Source organism: Lepidochelys kempii, chromosome 27, assembly GCF_965140265.1.
Source record: "Lepidochelys kempii isolate rLepKem1 chromosome 27, rLepKem1.hap2, whole genome shotgun sequence".
Lineage (NCBI taxonomy): Eukaryota > Metazoa > Chordata > Testudines > Cheloniidae > Lepidochelys > Lepidochelys kempii.
The window spans coordinates 15933091-15953516 of NC_133282.1; the positions used below are offsets into that span (position 1 = coordinate 15933091).

General features: G+C 54.2%; 1 protein-coding gene across 2 annotated transcripts; it reads right to left on the bottom strand.

The window, feature by feature from the left end:
- Positions 1-891: 891 nt before the first annotated feature.
- On the bottom strand, positions 892-8036 carry NEUROD2 (neuronal differentiation 2). 2 transcript variants are annotated; one of them, XM_073325864.1, is made up of 3 exons: positions 6745-8036; positions 5451-5727; positions 892-3603 (listed from the first exon to the last, which is right to left on the bottom strand). In XM_073325864.1, exon 3 carries the CDS (start codon positions 3596-3598, stop codon positions 2528-2530), a length of 1071 nt encoding a protein of 356 aa, XP_073181965.1. In that variant the 5' UTR covers positions 3599-3603; positions 5451-5727; positions 6745-8036; the 3' UTR covers positions 892-2527. The 2 variants fall into 2 exon arrangements, with proteins under 2 accessions (XP_073181965.1, XP_073181964.1); XM_073325863.1 differs by having other exon boundaries at positions 6533-8036.
- Between the last annotated feature and the right edge of the window lie 12390 nt (positions 8037-20426).

The following is a 20426-nucleotide window of genomic DNA, read 5'->3' on the forward strand; positions in this document are numbered from 1 at the left end:
TAAAGGAAAGGAAAAAGACTGTTTAGAAAGGTTACAAGGAGATGCCAGCTGTACAAGACAAGGAAACTGCATTAAGCTTTATAACATCGAATGTGACTCTTCCAAAAGTCGCTATATATTTTTAAGCATGTTGCCAATCGACAGCTGCCTTGAAGACAAGTTAAGCTTCTGGGAGTGGAGTAGTTCTGAGATCTCCTTTGCCCCTCACTCCAAAAAAGTACTCAGAGAGTGCTCTGGCTGAAAGAATGGGGTCTCGTGTATATATATTTAGCATGAGTATTTCAAGTAAACTAGTAAACATGACAGAGTCAACATTTAATATTTATTAATTGTCGTCTTAGGACGCTTGTTAATTACACTTTTGAATCAAATCACAACTGACTGCTGCTCTTAACGTCAAATGAGTATACTGGTGCATTTCACAGAAGATATCAGCTCTGGTGGAAATTTCCACTGTGAGTAATACTTAAAACATCCAATTGAATACGAGTTTAGATTCTGGAAAAAGTATTTTACTTTCTTTTTTTTTATACTGATGCATGCAGTTTATTTATTTACTTTTTTAACTTCTCTAGCTTGTAAGCAGCCCTCCCCCCCCCGCCCCCCCCCCCCGCCCCGTCTGGTAAGTTTCTCGGAATCTCTGGTTGGTTTGCTTACACCGTCACATTCTTGGTTTCACTTTTTAAAAAGTAGTACCAGAGAGATTTAAGGGAAAATACAGAATAGGATGCCATTCCTAACCCTTCAGAATCTGCCTTACGATGCTGTCTAAAATGTCGAATAACTTTGGGACGTCTGTAAAAGCAAGAGACGTTGTGTAAATGATTGTAGCAAAAGAGGACTGCTTTTTAAAAAAATTACATCACTGTAAGAAACTGGTTTTCTGTTGCATTTCATTTGACATAAATATTTATTCATCTTAATTAAACGGAACAGAAACACAAAAAAACACTTCTGGTGTCCGACAGACATTTTCACCTTGGCTACAAGTTTGTTTGTTTGTTTTTTGTAAAACTTTTTTTAAACATTTATCAGAAATTCTCTTCCTCCCTTTTATTTAAAAATGCTGGTGTGTTTAAAGGTGATGTAGGCAGGGTTAGAAATATTTTAACAGTGTCTCCTGGTTGAAAGAATGCGTGACAATTGGAATAAATAATAATGAAACAAATTAGAGCAATGCACCAAGAAATATACCGGGATGTATCAGTCGGGCTCTTGGTATCATGGGTTTACACGGATGTATTCGTTACACAAATTTTTCCCTCCCTCCCCTAAAAATGCATCACATAAAGAACTAAAGTAAAGAGTTCTCGTCGTAGGAAAAATAGCCAACTAAAATATATAGCATAGTGAATGCTCTCTTCACACCACCTTTATCATTTGCATATTTGCATTGTTTTTTGCTCCCACCCACGCATAACGAAAGATTTTTGCCCTTTCATAGAAATCTTGTTTGTTTTTCCCTCTTTTTTTTTTTTTTTTTTTTAAGTTTTTAAAACAGGTAAAAAACATCATGACGCACAATTTGGAAAGCATGTCACTTGTGGTACGAGGGTGTTCAAAAAAGCTGAAGTCACTGATTGTTAACAATGAAGGGAAGGCAAACATTCAGTTCCCTTCAAATCAAAAAGTGCACCTTTATTAACCTCAACACGTTGCTTGGTCCATGGTCTAATATTCCATATGAATTCTTTTGTGTTTTACTTTTCTAGTTCAGAGCCTACTTGCATAGATATATATAGATATATATATTTATCTTCTGTTTGCCTCTTTATTGCTTCTAAAAGTTCTTACTGCATCGAAATGCTGATTTGAAGAGGCAAACATTGTGTGTTTCTTCATTACACTTCCATGGGATCTTTTATTTAATCCTCGGAAAGAATATAGAATTCCCCTGGTCTGAGATAACCCCTTCTACAAGCATCCTGATAAATAAAATTAAAAAAAAAAAAACCCAACGAGCTGGCATTGTTTAAAATTTACTTTGATGTGTTGCCAAACAATATACTTTACTTTTGAGGGGAGGGAAAATTGCTTTATTTCTCCATTCCTCCCCCCTTTTTTTACTGTCCACATTATGATTTTTTTTTTTAAATAGTGGTACGGGCTTTCTAATTTTCCAATTTTTTCTCCCTAAAACTCTCTTTCCATGTGGCCAGAATGGACACTTGTTCCAGCCGACTGCAAACCCGAAGGCTAGCTTTTGTAACAATAATATTTGTACATTTTCTATATATATATATATTGCACCAAAGTAAATTTTCTTGTCCGTGTATATTCTGTCCTGGTCTGCTATCCTTGGGGGACAAGTAAAGGGGGATACTAGTTCACATACAGCCGTGAGTTGAGCAAAGTCTAGCTTTGTGTGTGTGTGTGTTACAGGGAGACACCTAACAATTGTACGTTCACAGTTTTGGGGCGGAGGAGACATTTAAAACCTAGAGCAGAATGGAAGTGGGTTTCTGGGGGGGGGAGGGGTTGCTATGTGCAGTCGTGGGGGGGTGGATTTCCAGTGGTCACAAGGGGGTTAATTATGGAAAAACGCATTGAGCTCTTCGTACATCGGGCCTCTGTCATGGTGCAGGTGCATGTCATAAGGCAGGATGTTCTCGGAGTGCACCCCCCCGCGCACCCCAGAGGAGCCAAACACCAGGTTGTGGCCGGCCGGCCGGGAGCTTGGCAGGGCAGAGTAATGCATAGAATAGTGGTAGTTTTTCTCGTGGTCCGGGGAAGAGTCTTGCTTGAGGGAAAAGTTGCCATTAATGCACAGGGGGGGGCTGAGGGGGGCGTCGTACTCCGAGCTGTTGTAGTCTGGGGAGGCGTTCCCATAGAGGCTCTCGTAGGTGGCGCAGTAGGCGTGTGTCCGCAGGGCGTGGGAGCTGGCCATGGTGCTGGACTGGCAGTGGGTGCCGGAGAGCCGGGGGCACTGGTAGGTGTAAGGGTGCAGGGCAAAGGAAGAATTGGGGCCGTGGTACCTGGCGGCCTCCTGGCCTTGCTCCGTGAGGAAGTTCCGGGAGTTGAGCTGGAGGCAGCCGGCCACCAGGTTGGTGGTGGGCTGGGACAAGCCCTTGCAGAGAGTCTGCACGTAGCTGACCAGGTCGGGCCGCTTGCCCGAGCGCAGGATCTCGGAGAGCGCCCAGATGTAGTTCTTGGCCAGCCGCAGCGTCTCGATTTTGGAGAGTTTCTGGGTCTTGGAGTAGCAGGGCACCACCTTGCGCAGGTTGTCCAGCGCCGCGTTCAGGTCGTGCATGCGGTTCCGCTCCCGCGCGTTGGCCTTCTGGCGCCGCAGCTTGGAGCGCTCCAGCCGGGCCTTGGTCATCTTCCTCTTCTTCGGGCCGCGCTTCTTGGGCCGGTCCCCTTCGGCCTCCTCCGCGCCTTCCTCCTCCTCCTCCTCCTCCTCCTCCTCCTCCCCGCCTAGGTCCCCTTCCTCTTTGTTTTCGCCCAAGGAGCCTTCCCGCTGCTCCTCCTGCAGCGGGCAGCTTTTCCCTTTCCGCTCCTCCTGGTCGCTCCGGTCATCCTCCTCGCACTCCTCCGCCCAGCTGGGGAATTTCTGCACGTCGGGGAGCAGGCTGGGCTCGCTGAACAGCCTCGTCAACATGATGGCTGGAGCGGGGAAACGGGGGAGGAGGGAGAGGAAACATTTTAGCCAGGCTCCTTCCCAACCCGCCGCCCCCAGCTCATTGTCTCGGCTGCGTCCCGCCCCGGCGGCGATTCCGTCCCCTGACCCCTGGCTCGGCTGCATGAAGCGGGGGCTCAGCAGCAGCTCAGCCCCTGACCCGTGGAGGGGAGGGGGGCTGATTGGCCAGCGATTCGATTTTTTTTGGGGGGGGACGCGATTTGCATTGGTGCTTCCCCAGGCGCCGAACCGGAGGGCAGAGGGGTGCAGTTGGCCATGGAGACGAAGCAGGGGGGCGGGGAGGGATGTTCGTTTGATGGCCATTCTGCCCTTGACTTTCCGCCCTGCAGTCAGCTGGTGAGAAACCCTCCCCACGCGGAACACACACAGAGAGATGGAAACCCAGCGTGTGCTGGGAGGGTGGAGAAATTGCCATCGGAAGGACTGAGATACCGCTCCAGATCCCTCGTCAAAACGATCCAATCGTTTCGAAGTGTGATTACAATTAACTGGCTTCCCCATAGCCTTGCGACGGATCCCGGGAAAGGGCGTCTCGTTTGGCTGATCGATTTGGGTTCACAATTCATTCTGAACTCCCGGTTATTTACAAAAAAATTAAATTACTTTTTATTTTTATTTCCCGCCGTCTTTATTCCGTCCCGTTTGGCTCAGGGCTGGGATTTAAATGCTAGGAAACCAATTTCACCCCATTCGCGTCTCTCTCCCCCGGACCACCTTCCCGGCTGATACTTCCTCCCCCTGGGTGTCAATTTCTGCTCCATTCATTGCGGGCCAAGACACTGCGAACACTCTTCAACTTTTCCTTCCGTGTGGGTCAGAACAGACCCGTGTCCCCCCATCCTTCGCCCGTCTTGAAACAGGGATCAGGTCATTCCCATTATTATGAATAACTCTGACCTCCCTCCCTTCTCCCCAGACCGGCCCGATCCGACCCACGGCACCCCCCCGACCCCGGCCCAGCTGTCCAACTTTGCATCCGGTCACTGTCCCCTGCCCACGCCCCGTTTTTGCGGCTTCGATCAAGCCCCCTGTATGGGGCGAGACATAATTCCCACCCCAGCTGCGGCTCCAGATCAACCCCTCAGAGGCTTCTACTAAAACCAAACCAGCGCAGTGAACGATTTTTTAAAAATAGAGGCATTAAAAAATCCAACTGAAGAATAAAAATGCCCCTCCGAGGCCAGCCCTGCTCCCAGACACGGGAGTGTCTTGCTAAAACTACGGAGTTTGCAGCGGGAGTGTGTTTCCCGCGGGCTGTAACTAGCAAATTCCCTCTGCTTTGCAAGGTTTATCTCGCCGCCAGAATCTTTCGCTCCAGCCAGGCGGCTGAAGGGAGCGATCTCATGTCAATTTTGTGTGTCTCTCTGGGTGTCTCTCTGGGTGTGTGTGAGTCTGTGTGCAATTTTTTATTTTATTTTTTTTAACCAGCAAAAAATTAAAGCCGGAGCCTTCTGATTTTGAAGACACCTCGCCTCCGTCAAAAAATGAAAAAAATCTCCAGCTTCATCTTTGTTCCTACCCGATGTGTGCAGATACACAGAGCTGTCTGGTTCCCGGGTGGGACAACAGATGGAAGATAGTTTATTGGGTGTATTTTCATTTTTGTAGAGCGATGCCCTCTTAAATCGGGGGCATTTCAATGAGGCTCCCCGCCCCCCTCAACCAAAAAGCAGATCGGATCTTAAAAAATAAATAAATAAACCCAGTTCTGCGGGGGGGGGAGAACCCCCCCCCACAAGCCCCTGGAAGTTGCTTTTTATCCATTCAAGTTTCCAGCCCCGCACCCCCCCCCTGCACTTCTTACATAACTTACCTTCAAAGCTAACGGGGGGGATTCTTATTTCCTTGTCCCCAGCATCTTCTGGGACTCGGGCACTGCTCCTTAAGGTGCTCAGCTTTCTTCAGTGCGCTATCCAAAAGGAGGCGAGAGTGGCATCTCGACCAAGCAAAGGGGGTACCGGCTCTGATGCTCATGCCATATGGTTGGCACGTCATCGGCCGGAGCGATCACATGAGAGCCAATGATTGACATGCGCCTGCATTCAGGGAGATTTTTCTCTCTGGGGAAGGAGGAATCGCCATCTGTCACTCTGTAGTCCAAAAGAAAAAAAAAATTTTTTTTCTCCAAATCTACAGATCTGCCCACACGCTGCAAAATGGGACCACGGGCAAGGAAGCAGCGCGGGGGCTGAACAATGGGGTGTAGGGAGCGAGCCGGAGCAACGCCCCCCTGGAATGTGGGGGGCAGGCTCCTGTCGGGGGGAGGCAGGGGGGATGTTGGGGGGCTAGGGGGCTGCACCGAGGGACCCAGATCTAGCCCGGGCGGTTTGCAGGCTGCAAAAAAATGACAAGACCCGCTCCCTCCCCAGATCTGCCACCAGCGAACCAGGGGAAGGAGCCCAGGCGGTAGCGGGGGGGGGGGGCACGGGGGAGGCTCCCAAATTTATGTCACCCCCACCCCTCGAGGAGGACCCCAGAGCCAGGTGCCAGGGAAGGTTTCTAGCAGAGGACACTCCTTTCTGCTGTATCCAATCCCCACACAAGGTGGAATTGTATCTGGGGAGGGGCTGTTATTGATTAGCTTCCCCCCCCCCACCCGACATACACACTAAGCAGGTTAGAGGGTAGGTAAATGTCTGGGCATTTGCCAATATTGTGCACAAAGACTGCCCCCATTCTCTCTCTCACACACACACACCCTCTGTCACACACCCCCCTTCCTATATTTCACACCTCTCTCTCTCTCTCTCACACACACACACACACCTTCCCCTGTTACACACACACACCCCTCTCTCACACACACCCCTTCCTCTGTCTTTCTCTGCCCCCCCCCCCAACACACACACGGCTGAATTAACAATCCAGGAGCGTGGTTCTATTTTTTGGCTCTACCTGTAAAGAGAAGGATAAAAATCAAGCCGCTCCCAGATTTGACCCCGGCTAGGAACAAGCCCCCGACTTTGTGAGGCATAATCACAGGGCCGGGCTTGCCAGCTAGGATGCTCGCTGCTGTCGTGTTTGCAAACTTGCAGTGGGTAATAACAGGGTAACGGCGAGCCCCCATACAGCATAATGGGGCGTCATTACCGCCTTTCTCAACACACCCGCCTCCTTCTCAGCTGAGAAACAGCCACTCATCAAAGGTCCCCAGGTGTCCGCTCCCTTTTCTCCCTCTCTTTAAACCAGAGTGACCAATTCAGCAGCAGCTCCGGGTTATCGATAGAGGCTGAACTCTCCTGAGGGAGGCAGAGCTGGCCGATTCGGACGCCACCTTGGAGCCGAGGTACGGTTAGCCTGGCCTGTCGCAGGCCCCTGTGTAGGCCTTTCCCTGGACAAAGCCTGGGTGGGAAAGCAGGTGAAGCTGGACAAAGCTGATCGCGTGGCTTTACCTCCCCTTCTGCTTCGACAAATGTCTGTTGGGATATGGTTCAAATCTCCCCTTCTGGGCTTAGAATCATAGAATCATAGAATCATAGAATATCATAGAATATCAGGGTTGGAAGGGACCCCAGAAGGTCATCTAGTCCAACCCCCTGCTCAAAGCAGGACCAATTCCCAGTTAAATCATCCCAGCTTCTGTCTTCCACGCGAGACCCCAGGAACTGACCACAGGACGCAATGTCTCCCACGCCCAGCTGGCCGAATGAGGCACCCAGGTGATCAGACGGGCATTTTGTACCCTCCCGCTGAGCAAGTAGTAATAACCTAGGCATGTCCAGGCCCAGCTATGGCCCAGATCTGAGAGTGAGCCAGGCTCCTTGTCAGCCCCACGTAGGCCCCAGGTTTATTATCAACCAACTTCTGTATTCCGGAGAAGGCAGATCTTCAGGTGAAACACGTCCCAAGAGGTGCCGCACCTTCAGGAACTGGCGTGAGAGCTGTTCGGCAGCAGAAGGGATTACAAAACAGGAGCTGGGACCATTGTCTGCCTGGATCCCAGGTGTGTGTGAGTCACAAAGCCAGGGCCAGAGATGCAGGGGCTAGTGTGAATGGACACGTGTGTGCTCACGGACATGCCTACACACATAGAGGTGTACACGCATGTCCATGCATGGAGAAGCGTGCGTGCTCACACGTGATCACTCACACAGGCTCACACGTTTTCCCATGCACGCACACCCGCCCAAGCGAGGCCTGCTCTGTGAACATTGAAAGAGCCGAGAGCCTATTGGCACCTTGAAGATAACCCCCTGCCTCAAGGGGGCTCGGCAGGGCCGGAAGGGACCACGGGAGGTCAGCAAGGGGCCAAGTGAGCCGTCCCTGGTGGGCATTTGTCCAGCTTGTTCTTAAAACCTGCTCACCGACGGGGATCCCACAGCTTCACTGCCCGCATCTCTGCACCAGGCTGTGCAGACCCAGCAGTGCCATGCATTTCGCTGGGGGAAGGCAACCCCCAGATCTCCCCTTCGCCCCACTCCCCGTTTCTCGCCGCGGCCCCGGTCGGGGCTCACCCACGCCACCTGGCCCCCGGCCTCAGCCCACGCCTCCGTCCGTCTTCCGCTCGCCCTTGGCCATGGATTTATATATTTATTTTGCCTTCAAGACTGCGCGGTTGCCGAGTGACTGGGAAATGCTCACTCCCCTTCTGCTCTGCTGCTCCCGCGTTGTGGAGATTGAAATTGATTTTCCTCGTCTTAGCATATTAAGATCCAAAGTGTGTCTCTCGACCCGTCTCCCGAGAGCACGAACTGGCATCCACCGCAGAGGGGAGGGAGGTGGCAGCTTGCGAGGGCACCAGACGCAGCAGCATCCAGAGCGTTCGCTCAAGCAGGCTGCCTCTCCGGCGCAGCTCTTGTGCAGGGAGCCGATGCCCCCCATCACGTGAGCGCCCGCAGCACACACGGAGGATGGAGCCAGCGGAGGCTTGTTTACGGAGTCACCTCGCCCATCTAAGAGCCAGGAGGAAAGTCGGGGCCCGATTCCCTTTGCCTCGCACCTTGCGTTGTCATTTAAACTCGGACGGGGGGCGGTGCGGACGCACCCACCTTGGCCGTCTCTCCATCCCCTCCTCCACGAGGGCTCGGAAGAGGTCATGAGCCAAGGTCAGGCCCGTGGGGCAGCCTGAGTCTCCAGCCCAAATATACCGGGGCCAGCTGGCCAGAGGATGGGCAAAGTCATGCAACTTGTATCTTTTCCTCACCAACTGCTATACCAGCCCATCAAACCCCGTTACCGACACGAGTGAATTTAGCCTCGCAAGCCGCCCTGTGTTCCCACCCTCATTTTTCAGAAGGGGAAACTGAGGCACAGATGGGGGAAATGCCTTGCTGAAGGTCATGTAGCGTGTCAGTGGTGGAGCCAGGAGTGGAACCCAGGAGTCCTGCCTCTCCAACCTCACCTTATATCCCTCCTTCCTACTACAGATGGGAGTTACAGGGGCCTGAGTTCGAGCTCCACCGCTGACTCACTGAGTGACCTTGCGGGGTTCACCCCCTTGTGCCTCAGTTTCCCTTCCCATCCTAGATCTAGTCTGTTTGGACTGTAAGCTCTTTGGGGCAGGGACTGTCGCTCGGTATGGATCTGGACTGTGCCTGGCACAATGGGGCTTCAGTTTTGGCTGCGGCCTGTAGACGTCATTGCACTATAAATAATAACAAATGATAAATATTCTGTGGGGCTAAAATGTAGCCACCAAACTAGGCAACGGACAAGGAGCAAGTCCATTGGGGTCTTGGCTATTGCTGTTAGGTTACGCAGCCAGAGGCTACGGTGATGGGCAGCTGTATAAAACTCTGAGAGAGCAACTGAAAGTTACAAAAGGCCCGATTCTCAGCAATGCCCAGGCCCCCTAATGCCCACTGTAGGTGCCTTAAAGCGGATATAGATTATAAAGGTAAGAGACCAAGGAAGTCACAGTTCTGGAGCAGACTGGTGGGGGGAGGAAGTGACTTAAAAAGCTCCACCCAAGAAGCAGCTTAGGGACTAAGGAGATGGCATTAAAAACCCCTCAAACTCGGGGGGAAGCCACCAGAAGCTCAAACCGGGAGTCCAGTCAAGTCCACTGACCTGAAAAGGAGCGACTGGGCTTTGCGAGTGGCCTGGGCTCATCAGCATGCACGGCCGCTCCGAGAGAGAAGGAAGCGGAGACATGAAAAAGGAAGAGCGGATGAAAGGAGAGCTGCGAGATGGAAACCAAAACGCGTCTTAATTGTGCTGTGGACTTTCTCTAATGGATAGCTCCCTTTTCCCCCCCTCCCCCACTTCCTCATTGGCCCCCTCCCCAAGCCACCCTGGGAGTAGCAGCTGGCAGTTGGCCTGAGATGCAGATGTGGCCAGTGCAAGGTGGCATCAATCCCCCCCTTCTTCCCCCCCAGACACATGGGGCTGATTTTCAGAGGGTTAATTCCTCCACGCCTCCCCCTGCTGCTCCCACTCAAACGTTTAGCAGAATCCAGCTGCTACGTAGACACCTAAACAAGGGGCTGCTTGTCCCCAGGGCTCAAACCCAAGGGTGCTCTTTGGACAAAGCCACACCGTGTCAGTGTGCTCTCGTGGATTGTGTCTCCAGTCGTCTCGGGGTGTCGGTATTTGCGGGTACCAATGAAGGGAAGGTGGATTCTTCCTCCCTGGCACTGTGGTCCAGGTCTGCATGCCTTCAGAGAATTGCACCCCCACCCCACAGTGTGCCCTCGATTATAGGCAGGTGCCCAAAGTAAGGCCAGGTTTTAGACAGCAGGCCTCTCGTTAGCCAGATGCCCAAGCAGCGGCGGGATGTATGAGCCCCGTAGCGCATCTCATCTGGGGATGATTCACATTTTCCCTTGTATTACGGTAGCACCCAAAGGCCCCCGTCATGAGCCAGGTGCTGCACCCAGAACAAACAGCTGGTGCCCAGCAGGAAGAATTTACAGTCTAAGGCACCAGGTATATACAACGGGACCTGTGCTGTGTGGAACAGGGTGCCGCATTTTGTCCCCAGTGTTTTAGGAGCCAGGTAATTGCTGGTCCTTTAGCTCCCAGAGCTGGTCTCTGCCCGTACAGCTGCAGATCCCGCCTCAGGCCTTCAGGTGACCCGAGCCAGGGAGTTGCTTTGCGTGTGGCAGACCAGGCCCTTCGTCCTGGACGGCTCAGCTGTTGTCTGCGGCACACAGGTGAGCCCCGGGGATGGCTCAGCTGATGTGCAAGCAGCGAGGGCAGGCTGCTCCCAAACCCCACATGTGCCCACTACCTGATACCTGGTGGGTTAGTCAGCTGTCCCAGGGAGGAGGGCTTTCACCCCTCCCCTCCTCACAGGGTGGCTGGCCCCTTTAAGTGAGGCTGGTCCTGCTCCCCAGATGACCAGGCAGGTACACCCAGCTTGGGCCTGATGAGGGCTGGGGCGACAGCGTAGGTAGGGGATCAGAGGAGAAATGCCTGGCAGTAGGAGTGTGGCGGGAGGGGCCAAGGGGAAGGCCCTGAAGAGAGCTGGGGGGCCGGGGGGGGGGAGAGTTAGCTCCTGTGGTGATTACCCTGGAGGGGGGCCAGAAAGAGAAGGGCTGGGGAAGCTGCTTGGAAGGAAGATAAGCTGGCAGGCCGGGAGAGGCGGGGGGAACTGGACGCTATGAAGGGCTGTGAATTGATTCCCCTGGGGTAGGAGGATATCCTCTGGGTTTCCTTTTTCATTGTTGGAAGAACCCAGAGGCCCCGTGCCCAGGAAAGTTCCCCGAAGAACCTGGTGCAGAGAGGAAGGGGATGACTGAGGACTTTAAGATGAGCTGTAACTTGCTTTAAGGCAGTGGGGTGGGAGGTGGGAGCCCAGGATTAGGAAAGCAGGGGGATGTCAGGTCAGAACGAGGGGCCCTGGCAGAGCTGGTTCAGGGAGCACAGGGTGGGGCTAGTGGGAGGTGGGGTGGGGGCTGTGGATCAGGATGAGGGGCCCTGGCAGATCTGGGAAGAGGGCCAAGGGCTGGGATAGCGGGGGGTGCAGTGGGGGCTGTGGATCAGGACGAGGGGCACTGCAGATCTGGGGAGGGAGCCCGGGGCTGGGCTAGCCAGGGACTGCGGGGCTCCCGTTTGGTGCCCTTGTGGCCATTCCCCCCTCTGGATGGGGGCGTTTGTCGTTGGCCTCGGACCTGAACAGCCCATCTCGCTGGCTCGGGCCAGTTCAGCTCTCGGTAGCTGGTCACAAACCAGCCCAGCGAAGCTGTGTGAGGAATTGGGCTCCCACCAGGTGTCTGCAGGACACGAGTTTGCTGGGTCTCCACCCGGCTCCCACATCACAACGAGGCCACTGGCACCGATTGGCCCCTTTACTGGCAGCCTCAGCGGAGCCCATGAGCTGCCTCTGTCCTCCTGGCACCTTGCCACCCTGTCCAGGTGAGATCTGATGCCAGTGGGGCACGGGTGGGGGGGTTCACCTTGTCACTGCCCATGGGGTAGAACAGGGGTGACCCTCAGGCCTTGAGGCCCAGCTGTGGACCCTCCGCAAGGACAACATGAGCCACCGGGCTGCCCCGACCCCCGAGTGAAGCCGACTCCATGGCTCTTTCTTGCTTCTTCCTAGCTGAGCCCTTACCCTGCAAGCTGCAGTTGGGGGCGAAGCGGGGGGAGGCCAGGCAGTGCCAGATGGCCACATGGCAATATTTCTGGCTACAGATAGATCGATGGGATAATGTGTGTAATGGAACCACTGTCAGGGAAAATGGCAGAGGAGGGGGAGAGAGAGAGGAACCTCCCCCCCATCCATCCAGCACCCCCCCACCGGTGAATAAACGAGACCAGGGCCCGGGATCCCTGCAGGGTCCGATTCTTAATGCCGCTTCCCCCGATTCCCCTCGACACAGATGTTCCTAATGGGCTCGAATCCTATTAAGATCCCGACGGCTGCGCGCCGTCAACCTGCGGGGCCTTAAAAATAGATGGGAGCAGCAAGAGCGGGTGCTGAGTTTAAGGGGAGCTGGCCATCAGCCAAGCTGGGGGAGGAAGGGGCTTCTTCTCTGGAGGCAGCGTGGCCCAGTGGCTAAAACGCGGGGCTCCTGCCTCCCACTAGACTGGGGCTCTAGTCCCACCTCTGCCACTGACCTCCAGAGGGTCACAGCCCTGTGCTGTGCCTTGGTTTCCCCACCTGAAACAGGTGGCTAATGCTGCAGACCCGCCTGTGTTTTGAGATCTGTGAAGATGAAGGGCTATAGACTAACTGCCGCCATTCTTCATCAGTCAATCTGACTGGGCTTCCCTAAGGAGGGGAGTATCATTATCCCCATTCTACAGATGGGGAAACTGAGGCACAGAGAGGGAAAGGGACTTGCCATAGGCCAGCCAGCCAGTGGGCAGAGCCAGACTAGAACCCAGGCCTGCTGAAATCCAGTTCAGTGCTCTATCCACTAGGCCACAAGGCTTTGCGGTGCAACAGCCATTGGGTCTGACTAGCTAGTCCATGCCCCACAGAGCCCACTGAGTGTCTGTACAGAGGGTGTCTGGCCCATAGTGGGGGCTTCTCAGGCACTATGGTAATAATTCTTGTTATTCGCAGGCCAAGCTTCTGGTTCCCAGGAGAGATCCGGGCTGGGAGCCTGTGGGCTAAGCCCCTGGGAGGGGAGAAGCAGCCTTGCACAAACATGCAGTGACCTACCTGGCTAATCTACAAAGAGGGGTGAGCTTTTGTGTTGGAGCAAAATATCTGGGGGGGCTGTAGGTCTTCAGTGCTGGGCCCACAATGGGTTGGGTTGGTTTGCCGAAAACTGAACATTTGGGGTTTAAAAAGAAGGGGGGGGATTCCATGTCCAACCCCCCACAATGTTTTTCCATAGGAAACTGTTGATTAACGTGACGGTTTTGTTTGTTTGTGGTTGAAATTTTCCTTGGGGAGGGAAAAAAAACCCCTTTCCTCCCCCCAGCTGTACGAATTGATGATTGTTATCGTGTGTTAGAGTCGTGCCCAGAGGCCCCCAGCTGAGATTGGGGCCCCGTTGTGTTTGGTGCTGTACAAACCCATGGGGAGGGGGGGAGACAGTCCCCGCCCTGCAGAACCTAGAATCTAAATCAGCAAGACTGAAAAAGGACGGCTCCTCACCCCCCCTTTTCCAGGGCTGGGGAAACTGAGGCAGCACCCACATAGGAATCCGTCAGGCGACTGGTTCTGAGCTAGTGTCAGTGGGAGGCGGGGGCTTTCGGAAAGGCCTTGAACAATGAGAGGGCAGCGGAGGGGAGCGTTAGCAGTGGAAGGGAAGACGCGGATGAGACACTGCAGGGGTGGATAATGGGATCCATAGACATCGACAAGGGGGTAAGTGCTGGGCTCTGTAGAGTGGGACTGGAGAAAGAGGTTCAGGTTTCAGCTAGGGCCGAGTTTGTGGCTAGGCGAGCTCCCTGCAGCTAACGCCACCCCTTCTCCCGCCCTCCCCAACTTTGCTGTTGCAAGAGGCAGTATGGCCTTGTGTAGAGATCACTGGCACTTGGGAGAGCTGGGTTCTATTCCTGGTTCTGCCACTGGCCCGCTGGGTGGCCTCAAGCAGGTTGCGTCCCTGCCGCGTGCCTTAGTTTCCCCCTCTGTAAAATGAGGATGATGGTCCCACTCTCCTGTATAAAATGCTTCGAGCTCTCCTGATGCACAGGGGGATAGGGAGTATTCCCTAGCTCTTTCCACGGATCTCAGAATGCTTCCTTAATCATTACCCTCCTGTTACAGTTGAGGAAACTGAGGCACAGCAAAGGGGAGGTGCCCTTACAGTGCCTCGCACGATGGGAGCCCTCTCCAGGTGAGGCCTGCAGGGGCAGAGATGGCAACGAGCCCATTTGCTCTGCCGACCCGGGTTGCAATGTTGGCGAGTGGCGCGCTCGGCTCCACCCTTCCTGTGGTGCTAATTCCAATGGCCCAACTTGATTCTCATACACATTGTAAGGAGAGTGATCACTTTAGCTAAGCTATTACCAGCAGGAGAGTGGGGTGGGGGGAGAGAAAACCTTTTGTAGTGGTAAACACCCATTTTTTCATGGTTTGTGTGTATAAAAAGATCTTCTACACTTTCCACGGCGTGCATCCGATGCAGTGAGCTGTAGCTCAGGAAAGCTCATGCTCAAATAAACGGGTTAGTCTCTAAGGTGCCACAAGTCCTCCTGTTCCTTTTGTATCAATTGTGTTGCTGTCTCTGATCTCTATCTCCCTGCAGCCGGTGCCGCTCAGAAGCTCCTGGCTCTGCTTCCCAGCGGTGCTAACCCTGTGCTCCTGCTGGGGCCGCGCTCCCGGGCCTTGCCGCATTCCCGCGCCGGCATTTCCAGGCTGGCCTGGCCTGTTTGTCTTCCGGCTTCCCGGAGGAAATTCTCCTTGTTTTCAGGCGCGGCTGGATCCAATAAAGCCCAGAGATCAGCTCCAGGACTTGATCCTGACCCAGCAACCAACTGGGCACTCACCTAGGCCAAGGGGGGAGAGCGGGTGAGGCAGAGTTTAGCTGATCCCTCCCCCCCCCCTCCCCCCGCTTCCCATGCTCTGTCTCTCTGGCCACTCGCTTGCACGTTCTCAGCCAGTGAGACGGCTCCTCCAGGGAGACTGGCAGGGCTGGCAGCCAGTCTGCCTTCCCGGCTAGAGGCCGGCAACTCCTTCTGTTGCTGCTCAATCTCTCGCCTGGGGGGTGGCAGCTGTGTCTGGGGAGAGGAGGGGGCTGAAGGGGGGTATATGGCCCCTGTCTGTGAGGGGCAAGGGAGGGGCCCATGCTGCCAAAAAAGGCAGGTGAGGGGGGTGAAAGGTAAGGAAACTGGAGAGCAGGTTCAGTGCTCTTGGAAGGGAAAGATCAACGCAGGGCGATTAGAGCTGGGCACATTCAGGGTCCCAACAGGCATGGATCGGGCGATGCCCCTCAGTTGTGACCCACAGCCCCCTGCTACCCCGACCCTGGGCTCCCCACTCCCACAGCTGTGCAGTGCCCCTCAACCCAGACCTTTGGCGCCAACTCCCGTGTGCCCTCCCCATCCACTGCTCTGGGCGGCAGGGCAGCAATCCCTAACCCCCCTGGCCTAACAGGCGTTTACGTGAATCCATGAAAGCTGTTAGGGATCTGGTTTGTGCCTCCCGCACTTTTAAATAGGTGAGCTCTCCCTCCCTACCTGTGGGAGGGGCCCTGCTGGGAGTCAAGTCAAAGAGCCAGTCACTCCCCCTACATTTGCTCTCTGGGAGACTTTATATTCGTTCTTTCTTTGCTTTCCCTTAACTACAAAGCAAAATCCCATGCAGCCTGAATGCGCAGGACCTGCTCGCTGTGTGTGGGAGAACTAGTGGAGGCTGCCTGCCCTTCTGTATTACCGTAGCACCCCCCATTAGGACCCCACTGCGCTAGGTGCTGTACAAAACGCAGGATGAGAGACCGTCCCTGCCCCAAAGAGCTCGGTCTTCGCTACAGCCATGAGATCCCAGAAGCCACTTCTTATAGGGGCCATGGTACTGCGCCACCTAGTGGACCCTGCTGGGATCTAACAGGAAGTGGATGAGCAGCACCATGGCAAACAGCTGCTCCGTCAATGAAATTCTACGAGCCTTGATTCTTCAGTCAAGCGAAGTCCCCAAACCCCCCAGGCTCCCACCAACTGCCTCCTCCACTCCCATTTCATTCCCTAGAGCTCCCTCTATGGTCTGAGAATGTGCATGAAATTCACTCCTCCGGCTGAGCACCGGGACAGCTCATGGCATGAAAGCGCTTTGGAGAGGGCTGATCGTAGAGGAACTGAGGCACAGAGAGGGGACGCAACATAGCAGGTCAGTGTCAGAGCCAAGGGTAGAACTCAGGAGTCCTGACTGCCCAGTTAATGCCCTAGCTGCTGGATCACACTGTCCCTCCTCTCTTCCCCGCCCCCCAACCAATAGACACCACACAAAGGCTGTGTGTGTGACTGGTCCCTGGTCCCTGGTAGCCCCACAGGAAGCAGACAACACACAGAAGGGTCCCACCACAGACTTAAAACAGGATCCAAGGCCTCAGTAGGTTTCCTGTTGCATCTGATCTCATCTCGGCTTCAGCACCGTCGTCCTCCTGAAAATCCTGCTTTCTCTGTGCCCGGTTTCCAGGCCAGTTTAACTGAGGCAGGGCGGTCAGCTCCTTTCCCCAAGATCACGCATTGGGGCATTTCAACTCCCCTGGCTGGTGGCCCTTTCCTACAATCCCCTGGACCAGAGGAACCTAGTAATTGCTGTAGTGAATCAGACCAATAGCTCATCTAGCCTCGTAACCTGTGGCACACAGCGGCCAGCAATGGCAAGGTGCAAGAACCCCAGCAGTGATTGGGGTGACCTGCCCCTAGGGGACATTTCCTCCTGACCCCTGTCAGTTAGAGGTTGGTCTATGCCCTGAAGCATGTGGGTTTGTAATGCTTCCAAAGCTTTCGGCTATTTTTAACTCTTACTTACTACAGCTCCGCCTAGTCCTGTTCTCCATATAAATGCCTGATTTTCCCCTTCCCCCTAATCCCACTAAGCTCCTGCACTCAACGTGTGGCAGTGAGTTCCGTTGGCTGATTGCACAGGGCATGAAAAACCATCTGATCTGTTTTAAATGGGCCACGTTGCCATGCCATCCACTGTCCCTGGCTGTTGTACTGTGAGACCAGGCCTACATTTTGCCAGCTCCTGGACCTTTCATTATCATGCCCCTGCTGATCATGAGCAGTCTGTTTCCCTTGTATTTAACACTCACAGTCAATCTCAAACTCCAGTGATTCAGGCTAGGGCCGTGCTTCATTTGGAAGAATTTTTCTAGTGATACCCGTGCAGCCCCTCCCTCTACACTCTGTGGCCTGGGATCTATTCAGTGAAAAGAGGCATTTAAAAAAATTAATGAGTTCTGCTAATTGCTTCCCTCCTTGGTAAATGAAGGCAAGTCTAGCAACCCCGCCCAAAGTTTGTGCCTTCCTTTGCTTGCCTGACATGGTTAATAGCATTAGCCTCAATTGCAAACTGTCTGGAGCAATGGATGGCTTGAGAGTTTGTACAGCACCATGCACAATAGGCTGCTGGTCCCTCATCAAGACTGTGGTTAATTATTAGTATTTATTATATGTATTACTGCAGCACCTAGGAGCAGCCCCCCCTGCCCCGTGCCCACCACCTTACAAACACAGAACAATGAGATGGTCCCACCCCTCAAAAAAGCGTACAAACAAAGTCAAGTTCGGGTTTGGTCTAAAGTGCTCCTGTGTTATAAATCTAGCGCTCTCCCATGACACTGACGGTATAGTTTGAACGGAACCTATTGCAAAGATCTTTTTAGAGTACCTATATTCACCCCATCAGGTACCACCTGAGCATCCTCAGGAGGTGGGCAAGTATCGTTATCCCTATTTTACAGAGCGGGAAATCAGGGCCCAGAGTGAAGAAGTGACTCGTCCGAGGTCACACACAGAGCCTCTTGTGGAGCTGGGAATCGAAGCCAGATCTCCCGGCCTCGTGCCTACGTCACCTTAGGCACCGCTGTGACCAGAAGCAACCTCACCTGGTGCTGTGTTAGATAAGCTGTGAGATGTGTATCTCCAGCCGTGAGGCGTGTTATTCCCTGCCCACTCCATTCTGACAGCGGTTACGTTTGTAACTGGACAATTCCCAAGTCGTTATCTGCATAATTAATACTGGCTGTGTCTTTAAAAATTGTTTACAAGTCCCAGGGTGAGTTGTGTAATTTTCAAGTCTGGGATAAAGCAGGTCTCTGGGTCTGGCAATCTTGGGCAGGGGCTGGCCGCCTGGGTTTGGGGAGGGGGCCCCCTGGGTTGAGAGGGAGAAGGTGTTCACTGTTTGGGGTGGGGAGAGCAGGGGACAGTGAGAGAGACCATGAATGAAAGAACATGAATGGATGGCAAGAAAAAAATCCTGATCCTCTTAAAGTGAAATACCAGCCACTGTTGTAATAGGAACAATATTGTCACCTCTTCTGCTGATACTGGTATCCCATTCCTGACACCATCCTTGCCCCTATGCCCAGGAGTAACAGCTGTCCCGGGCCTTGCAAGTTGGCTTCCCAGTGGAGGCTAAATCAATGTGGTGGAACCAGGGTTTTGTCAGTCCAGGATTGGTGAGTGTATGAACGGAGATGGTATCCAGCATGCAGGCAATCCCTACTCCCAGGGATCTCAGCTCAACGGGAGCAACTCTGCCCCCAGAATTGGCCCTCACCATAGGCACAGTGCAAACTCCCCTGCTGCTCGGAGGGCTCACGAAGCCGCCCCTGCACACAATCTTGCTCAACCCAGAACTGACAGCGGCATGTCTTCCCAAGTGTCTAAACTTGCTTGCACGCTAAGAAAAGGAACGGTGTGCAACAGCACCACCTGGTGGTGCCAGCTGTAATAATGCCCATGGTTGCCCAGTGGAATCGGAGGAGGGGAGGGAGGAAGTGCAGTGGGGGAGGGAGAGAAAAGATCTCTTGGAGAGAAGGAGTGGAAATGGCAGCAGAAAGGGATCCTGGTGCAAATTAGCTCCAGCCTATGCTCAGAGCCTGTGTGGTGAGCAGGGCAGGCTGGGAGCTAAGGAGAACCACAGGGTGCGGCTGTCTGTGTCCAGCTGCCTTTATAAAATATCCCCCTTTCTATTCATCACAGCCCTGCCCTGTCTCCATTCTCAGCCCCTGCACCTGTGCACGCTATAGGCCGGGCCTGGAAATTTAGTGCATGAGACCATATAGGGGATAAAGCAACATCTTCCCCATGCATTTGTCACACAGGGTGGGAAGGGGGGTGATGGTGGGGGCCCTTCTGCGCAGCATCCCAAGCGGCAGGTGGTGACGTTTCCTTGACGAAGGGGCGGGGTTAGGGTGACCAGACATCCCAATTTTATAGGGACAGTCCCAACTTTTGGGTCTTTTTCTTCTTTGGGCTCCTATTACCCCCCACCCCCTCTCCCGATTTCTCACACTTGCTGTCTGGTCGCCCTAGGTGGGGTGAGGAGGGCTGCAGGAGGCAGGGCTGGGAGGGAAGGCAGCATGTCAATCAGGCCAGGGACTGTGCTGATCTGGGGCCATTGGGAAGGCGGCCAGGAGCGGGGCCAGGGGGACACACTTAAACTGACCCTGGCCTATAGCGCCGGGAGAGCCAGTTCCCCTCCTCGAGGCACCCCTGATGCTCACAGCCCCTCTTGTGGCTGCCAGGGAGCTGGGCACCAGAAGGTTGCCAGGGTAGACACATCCCCCGCTTCGCCCCCACATTGCTTCCCCTTGGAGCTGATTTCAAGGGCGTTTCCCAGCCAGCCCCAGGGCTTCCCCCCCCCCGAGCCGCAAAGCCAGTACGCTCCTCCCGGAGTCGGCCGCCAGCCGGACGGGATGGAAACGATCCAGGTTGAAGCCCAAATGCGCCGTTGGCTCCCGCACACCCACAGTATGTCATGGATTAACGAGAGCGCTTCTGGCACCAGGCACAGCTGGTCTGCGGGGAGCCGGAAGAAGTGCGAAGGCCCACTCCCCTCCCCGCTCCGTCCCGCAGATGGTGCCAGCTTAGTCCCATTTCCGAGAACGGCGTGTGAGCGATCATGGGCCCAGCGCTGCCAGGGTGGCAGAACCACGGGGCAGGAGTTGGGACCCGTTCTCCATGCCCGCATGCGGGACCCCGGCCGGCGCCTCGTCCCTGGGAAAGTGCCCCCCACCTGCCTTTCCCCTCCCCACGTGCCGCTTCATAGCGGGACACACAAATTCTATCCCTCGCCTCCCGGTCGCTGCCGGGGTCGCTCCGAACCCATGGGGCGGCGCATGGAATATTACAGAACTGGCCGGCTGCCATGGCATTTGGAGCAGACAGGAAACGCTCCTGCTATCTCTGAAGCCTATGGAAATGTACTGCATCACAGCACGCCTTAATTCAGACTTCGGGGTGGGGGGCAGAATGCCAACCCCCCCTTCGGCCC